This window comes from Myotis brandtii, unplaced genomic scaffold (genome assembly GCF_000412655.1).
Source record: "Myotis brandtii unplaced genomic scaffold, ASM41265v1 scaffold112, whole genome shotgun sequence".
NCBI lineage: Eukaryota > Metazoa > Chordata > Mammalia > Chiroptera > Vespertilionidae > Myotis > Myotis brandtii.
Window position 1 is genome coordinate 15,620,339 of NW_005353838.1, and position 7,490 is coordinate 15,627,828.

The 7,490-nt window shown below is 52.9% G+C and overlaps 1 protein-coding gene across 10 annotated transcripts in view; it reads left to right on the plus strand.

Moving 5' to 3' along the window:
• HDAC4 (histone deacetylase 4) overlaps positions 1–7,281 on the plus strand; it is a 202,532-nt gene extending 195,251 nt beyond the window's left edge. For all 10 annotated transcript variants that reach the window (XM_014546907.1, XM_014546900.1, XM_005857710.2 and 7 more), the window contains 3 exons: positions 5,028–5,112; positions 6,049–6,190; positions 6,537–7,281. In XM_014546907.1, the coding sequence (XP_014402393.1) occupies positions 5,028–5,112; positions 6,049–6,190; positions 6,537–6,576 (267 nt within the window). In that variant the 3' untranslated portion in view covers positions 6,577–7,281. The remainder of the gene's footprint in view (positions 1–5,027; positions 5,113–6,048; positions 6,191–6,536) is intronic.
• Positions 7,282–7,490: the final 209 nt, after the last annotated feature.

Genomic DNA, 7,490 nt, shown 5'->3' on the forward strand with positions numbered 1-7,490 from the left:
ACAACCTCTTCTCCCCCTTTTTGTTTTAGTAATTGTATTTTAAGAGTATGATTGGCTACTAAATCCTGAAGTGTCTTCCCCAGCCTGCCTAGCCTCATACAGAGACCACTGGAGTAGAGACAGAGATCCCACTCTTTTTCTTGCTTGCCTAGAAGGCGACTGGAGAGGCTTAGAAGTAACAGTAAGCTTTCCAAAGTCTTGTCTTAGACCCCCATCATCCCAGTCCTGCCTGCATTGTTCCCTCTCTGCCTCCTCCTCCAATTCTCCTTTTTTTGGGAGGAAGCACCTTATCCAGAGGGCTTTCCCCCATAGGAATGGTAGCCCCAGGGACTGGAGGAGGTAATGGAGGTGCCGAAGGTATAAGTGGAATCGGCAGCCTCTGGTCACTTTCTACCATTTGCCTTACATCCCCTGCCACATTCTTCCATCCCCCCTCGGGAAGGGGCTCCAAGTAGTCCCGAATCATAGACCACAAACTGAAGATAGAATTAGAAATCTTCTCTGGGCCTTCGGCTATATAGCAATCTTTAAGTTGCTTCCGCTTATTTCTACCTTAGAAATTTAAAAATGCTTACTTTATCAAGCTTACAACTATTTCTACTTATTTTCTGAATTTCCCAAGTTTTACACCAAGCTAATATTTACCACACTTCGGCTCCCTACCTTTTTGTTTTTTGGCCTTATCTCACTTTTGCTCTTGAAGCTTACTTTCTTTTCACTTTTGAGCTTACCTTATGCGCGCGCCTTTGGAGCCTCCTTTCACCTGACCACCTTTTTAAATTCCCCCGAACTCAGGCCTGTTCGGATGCCATTTGTGGCTGCAGGACCAAGGGTGACCCCGAGTGGGGGGGGGGGGGGAAAGGATTAAGGAAAAGACAGACAAGAGAATACGCCAGCGCCCACAAGCCGTGTCTTTATTTTATAGCAGATGCCACGAGGCAAAGCAGGGGCGTGATCACGTTATTTACAGCATTCTCGTGAGTTTCAACCTCACTCAACTACATGCACCTGAACTCGAACACAAGGCACGCGGGGCCACGTGTTCGGACCATAGGTTCAAGCTTACAACCACAGCCGTTGGCTATAATTGTGCTGGGAGGACCCTGCCCTCCAGCTGGGACTTGCACGTGGCAATGAGAGGACCCTGTCCTTTCATTAGTCCGAGGCTTGAACCTGGCCAAAACACCGTAACCGTGCCCCACACTTCTCATGGAGATCATGACTTTTCCTGTTTGTTTTTTATATTAGGCCATGTTTGGAAGGACGGACAGGGGGGTGAATGGATGGATGGGAGGGGTGGGCGGGGGAATGGAGGGAAGGGTATCTACATATGTGGGAAGGATGGGTAGGTGGACAGTAGAAGTCCCCACTTTTTCTGTCTCTGGAAGAGTGTGTGTAGGATCAGAATAGTCTGTTCTGTTCCTTGACTGGGACGGCTCGCCTGGGCCCTGGGTTTCCTTTGGGTGAAGATTTTAGATGATTTGAAAAATCATTTAGTGGCTTTGGTCATCCATTCAGGTTTTCTGTTCCTTCTTGAGTTAATTTTGGAAAGTTACATTTTACCAATAATTTACCCTTTCAGCCAGGTTTCCGACAGTATCTCTTACTGTCCTTTCATGTCTGCTGTATCTGGGGCCTGGTACCCTTCACTCTGTTTGTGCCTCTCTAGTTTCTCCATTACTCCTGCTGCACTTGTCAATTTAATGGATAATTTCAAAGAATCAACCTTCAGCTACAGTATCTTTTTTTTCTTTAAAATGTATTTCTTTATGTCCATTAAGCCAGGCTTGCTAATTGTGTTGCCCACATTTTAGTTTGCTCCATCTAAGAAGTCAAAGTCTCCCACTGTGATGGAACATTTACCCATATTTCCTTTTAGGTCTGCCAAGTTTACCTCATACACTTTAAAACAATTTTGCTAAATATGTCCAAATTTTAAATCTTTATATCCTTTTGATGAATTGAGTTTTTTATCATCACACAGTGACCTTTGTGCCAGTTAAATCCGTCATGCCCAGTGCTGCAGGCATCACGCCAGCCTCCTCTTGCAGGTTTTGCGGAGCACCGGATCTCCTGGCCATGGAGCCTTCCCTGTCCGATGTCTTTTGTACCCAGCATGAGGCAGGGGTCCTGTTACCTTTATACCTTTATGACCCTTGGTTTGAGTGCGTGTTGTTTGGTTTGTTCAGATTCATTCCCGCCATCTGATTCTGTGCTATTTGCCCCTTTACTTGGCTCTCTTTTCTCTTTTCGTGCCTGTTCTCAACACAGCGGAGGGTTCCCCAACTCCATTTGTCCTCTCTCCTGAGTGGGAAGTTACAGACAACCAAATTCTCTCAGTCATGATCCTTAAAAATGTTAGCGTGTGCCCTTGACTCGGTCAGTAACCTCACCCTTCCCTGTGCAGTCAGGCTGTGGGCTGCTCTGGCTTCAGGGGACATCAGAGATGAAATGCAGGGCACCCAGATGAAACATGCTCATAACACATGACTGGCTCATCAGACACCTACGTGTGCCTGGTGTTTGGTATGTCTGTCTGTAAGTGGGCAGCCCAGCCGCTCCCGGTTCTGTGCAGTCATGACGAGTATTCCTTTCCCGCTCCCTCTTTTCTTTATTCTCACTGAGTAGATGTCACTATCACTGCGCCATGCAGCCTGTTCACTTGGCCATCCTGCACCTGTGCTGTTCTCTTTGCTCCTCATGCCTCCTCATTTCTCAGGCCACTGGGTCGTTTTCATTCTGCCTTCAGCACAGCCCAGAGTTTCCCGTGGGAGACACTGTGTGCGAACCTTCCCAGCGTGTTGTTTTAGTCTTTGTTTCACCCTCACTGTCGCTCAGCGAGTCACTCTCTCGGCGTGGAAGAGGTCACACCACTGTCTTCCTGCTCCTCTGCCATGAAGCGAGCACCGTCTGGCTGGTGCTGCTCCTCTGACGATTGTTTTCTCCAGCTGCTTGTAGAATTTTCTGCAGGTTCGATCCAATGTGCCAATGGTCCGCCAGGACACCCTCAGTGTGGGCACCTGTGCTGATTGATGCCTGCCACTCCCTCGGGGACTTGAGGAGGTCAGCACCTGTTCCCGTTTCCACGACCCTGCCTCCGGGCTGCATCTGACCGTTTCTGCGGTTGTTGCTTCCATGCTTTCTTTATAGCTTGAACTGGTCATTTCAATGGCTGCCGTCTCCGAGGAGCTGAGCTGTGATTTTGGGTGCCTCTCGATTGACTCAGAAGTAGCAGCATTAGCACACGTGTCTCAGACAGCTTCCTCTGTTGTCACCATCTTAGCTCAGTGTGAGACAGGGTCCCTGCCTGGGAGCCAGCCCTGGCACACTGCCGTTAGCTAAAGCACGGGACACACTGAGGCTCGCTCGGTTTTCCTGACCGTCCTCTGTTTCCGGCCCCGCAGTGGCCCTGCCGTCCTGTCGCCTGAGTCTCCTCGGCTGTGACAGCTTCCCAGTCTTTCATTGTTCTCACGACCACCACAGTTTGGGGGGTGCTGGTCAGGTGTTTCATAGAGTGTCCCTCCATTTATGTTTGTCCGGTTTTTCCCTCATGATTGAGGGGTGGGGGGGAGCAAAACCCCAGGGGTCCAGTGCCCTTCTCCACACTTGCTGTCCACGTGGCTCCTCTGCTGAAGGTCACCGTGAGGGCCTGGCGACAGTGGGCTTGTCAGTGTATGTCCCCACGTAAAGGTCCTTTGGCTGAAAGTCATGCGTGCAGCCCGCACGTGCTTTGGGGAGGTGGGAGGTGTCAGCTCTGTCATGGGGAGGGCTGTGTACTCAGTCACTTGTTTATGTCAGAGTTCACTCGTGGCTGTTCATGGCAGACTCAGGATTATGATTCAGTCCTGCATCTTGTGTTCCGTTTCCTGCTGGCCCTGTGTGTCCCTCGGACAGGCCCCGACGTCTGTCTTTGCGCTCTTTTGTACTCTGCACTGGAAGACGCACAGGCTCCTCCGTGGTCGGCTCCTCCGTGTTCTCCCCGCTGCCCTGGAAGAGCCGTGTCTCCAGGAAGCCAGTTCCTTTCATTGGAGGGTGGTATTAGAGACCGAGATTGCTTCTCCTGGCCCAAGTGCAGCTTGCTGGCTTCTGTGCTTCATGATCGGGAGGCCATGCTCCTTGGAACTGAGCTGGCAGCGCTGATTGGCAAGCTCGGGGCCGAGTGCCACGGAGGATGGACAGTTGCTGTGCCATGTCACGGAACCATCACTACAAGTGCAGGTCTGCACGCTCAGTGTTTAGGACCCAGCAGAGTCTCGGGTGCCTTCGTTCTGAGCTTTTGCCCAGAGCCAAGGCTAAGAACAAAACTGCTTACAGTGGTCTCTGCAAGCACGCCTCTGTGCGTCTGCCCTCCCTGGCTCATCCCAGGGCTCCAGGCATTCCGGCCCCGCCTGTCCCCAGTGTGTCTCGGTGGGTTCCAGCTTCTACCGCGCCCCCAGGTCTCTCCAGGGTTTGGAGGCTTATCCAGTTATTTAAAGTTTTTTTAATCATTGTGTTTTCATGCTCTGTTGCAGCCACTCTGGTTTGCCCTGCGGCCCTCTGACTTTGCGTGGGTTCCGCTACCTGCAGCCAGCACTTAGGGAATCGCCTAGAGCAGAGGTTCCTTCTGTTCTGCTCAATACTTTTCTTCCATTTACCTTTTCCCCTGTTATTAGAAGAAAACCATGGCCAGGGAGTAGTCAAGCATTTTTATTTAAAATACCAGGAATGTGAAAGTGATGTTTCCAAAAAGTGGTAGTTGTTCCCCTGATCTCATGCTGATGTCGCACCAGCCCCTCCCGGACACCGTCTGTGGCCCTGCGACCTGAGAACCACAAGCATCCCTGAGAGTTTCCTAAGAAAAGTGCCCTAAGGAAAATAAGTTTACTTTTGTAAAAGTTTATGTGATAAATCCGAAGCCCACATCTGGCTATTAAAGTTACGTTTCCTCGCTGTTGGCAAGTGCGCTCAAGACACAAGTGCTGGTTGTGAACAGCCCGCCCTGACGTGCACGGGGTTATATTAACCATACAGTCACACGTCTTTTGCAGCTCGATCCTCTTCCAGAGAAGGTTTTACAGCAGAGACCCAATGCCAACGCTGTCCGGTCCATGGAGAAGGTCATTGAGATTCACAGTAAGTTGTCTGGGCCAGGTCTCCAGCTGGGAAATGCTCCTGTGGGAGGGAAAGTACAGGACTCCCAGCCCCGAGTCCCCGCCCTGGGCTCCTCTCATGTCACTGCCAGCTGCTTCCTGGGCCTACAAGACAGGCCTGGCTTTCAGCCAGATTTGATGAGCTGCTGGAGACTCTTGTTGAACCCCCATGTGCTCGCCGCAACCCACTACAATGTGTCTCAGCTCATATCACAAAAGTGCCTGCCTCCAGGAGGCTGTGAAGTCACTTGCTCCAGGCCCCCAGCTAGCAGGGTGGGGCCAGGGCGTGAACTGTGTCCTCAGGTCTGGTCTCTTCCCTGGCCCGAGAACCCCACCCCTCCTGCAGACTCAGTGGGGGGTGCAGGGCCCCCCTGCAAACTCTGGAGAGTGCAGGGCCCCCTATTTCCTAGCACTTCCCCTCCAACATCAGGTCCTGGGGACCCAGGGAGCTGGCACACAGCCAGGTGACTCATGCCAGCACACCTGTCTCAGGTCGGCTGGCAGTGCCCTCTCCTTGTCGCAAAGCTCAGTTTGTCCTGGGTCCTTAGGATGGCCCACACTGTGGAGACTGTCCGTCTAGGTGGGTGGGAACCAGGGGTCTCACCTGTGTGTCCTGCACGGGTGTTGGGTCCCTCCTAGCCTTGGAGCTGAGCTATCCCCCTGCCCTGATAAGAACCCCTGGGTGCCAGAAAACACTGAGAGGCTGGCTCTGGGCCAGGCCCAGCCCTCCCTGCAGGGTCCCCTTACTCTGAACCTCATAGGGACACCCCCATGATCTTGGAAGGTCCAGTTGGGAACCCCCTCCACACTGGGTGGCAGTCTTCCCATGCCCCCGCCTGCTAGAGTCAGGGATAGGGTCATGGAGAGCCTGCTGGGCCCAGTCCCATGGTGTCTGTAACCTAGCGCTTCCCTCGCCCAGGCCAGTACTGGCGCTCCCTGCAGCGCCTCCCCTCCACCGTGGCCTACTCCCTGGTCGAGGCCCAGAAGCGCGAGAATGAAGAAGCCGAGACAGTCACCGCCATGGCCTCCCTGTCCGTAGGTGTGAAGCCTGCTGAGAAGAGGTGAGCCCTGCAGGGCCTGGCCTGCGGCACTGCATGGAGGGGACGCATTCTGAAGGAGCTTCTCCACATGGGCCCTCAAGGGCATGGGGAGCAGGTGTCCCCATCCAACACGTCTTTCCAGTGTAGGGGGGAGCATTTATCCCTGAGCAGGTGGCCCAGTAACACCTGGTCAGGAGCCGGGAATTGAAGGTGGGAGGTGGGTGGGGGAGCGGGGGAGCAGTCCTGTTGGAGGAAGAGGGGCGGAGGACAGGCAGAGAAGGCCCTGCAGTGCTGCCTCTAACCCTCCGTCTGTCCTTTCTCTTCTCTGCTGTGTGCCTTTTGTCCTCCCCCTGGGGCACTGCCACAGGCCTGAGGAGGAGCCCATGGAAGAGGAGCCGCCCCTGTAACCGTGCCCACGGCTGCGACTCTTGTTTGTCTGTCTGTCTTGAAGCTCCGCCAAGAAAAGTTGCTGTTTCTCTGCATCCTGCCAGGCGTTCTCTCAGAATCCGCAGGCACACCAGGGGCCCAGACCCCAGGTCTCACCGGGCAGGGCAGCCTTACACAGAACCCGGGACAGACGCCGGGAAGAGCAGACACCGACATGCAGGGCACCAGGCTCGCCCTCGGCCCCCTGAGGGATGCCGAAGAGGGAGGAAGCCTGCGGCAACTCGTGGCAGAGTTGCCCGATTCAGTTGACACGAGGAAAAGAACATGAAAATCAAAGATCTAACAATACAAAACAAACTTGATCAAAACTGGTGCTTAAAGTTTGATGATTAATTACCCACAATTCCACAGTCTCCGTGTAAACCACTCATCTTGTAGCTTTCTTTTTAAAGAGAACGTTTTCTATCGCTCTGGCCTGCCTCTGTGAACCAGAGCGGTGTGTGGTGGGGTTTGCAGCCGGGTGGGGGACAGAGTGGATGAGCATTTAAGAAAAAAAGTGGACAAAAATGGAAATGTGAGCCTGCAGGAGCCGGCTTTGCTTTCTCAAAGCCATCGGAAGATGCAAGTTTGTGCCTTTTTTTTATTGCTCTGATGGATTTTTGTGGCTGGGTATTCTGAAGTCTGAGGAACAATGCCTTAAGAAAAAAATAAACAGCAGGAATTGATGGGATAGTCCTGTGGCTGGTGGGGCTAGCAGTGCCCGTGGGCAGGAGGCTGCCCCATGCCGACCAGGGCTTTGAGAGCAGGCACAGGCCTCGGCCGGCGGCTCCAGAGGGCTGCCAACCTGCCGCCCTCATTTTGCTTTATTGCTGTGTAAGAAAAATGGAGGTAGTTCCCAAAAAGTGGCAAATACTGTTGGGATTTTTGAAGTCCA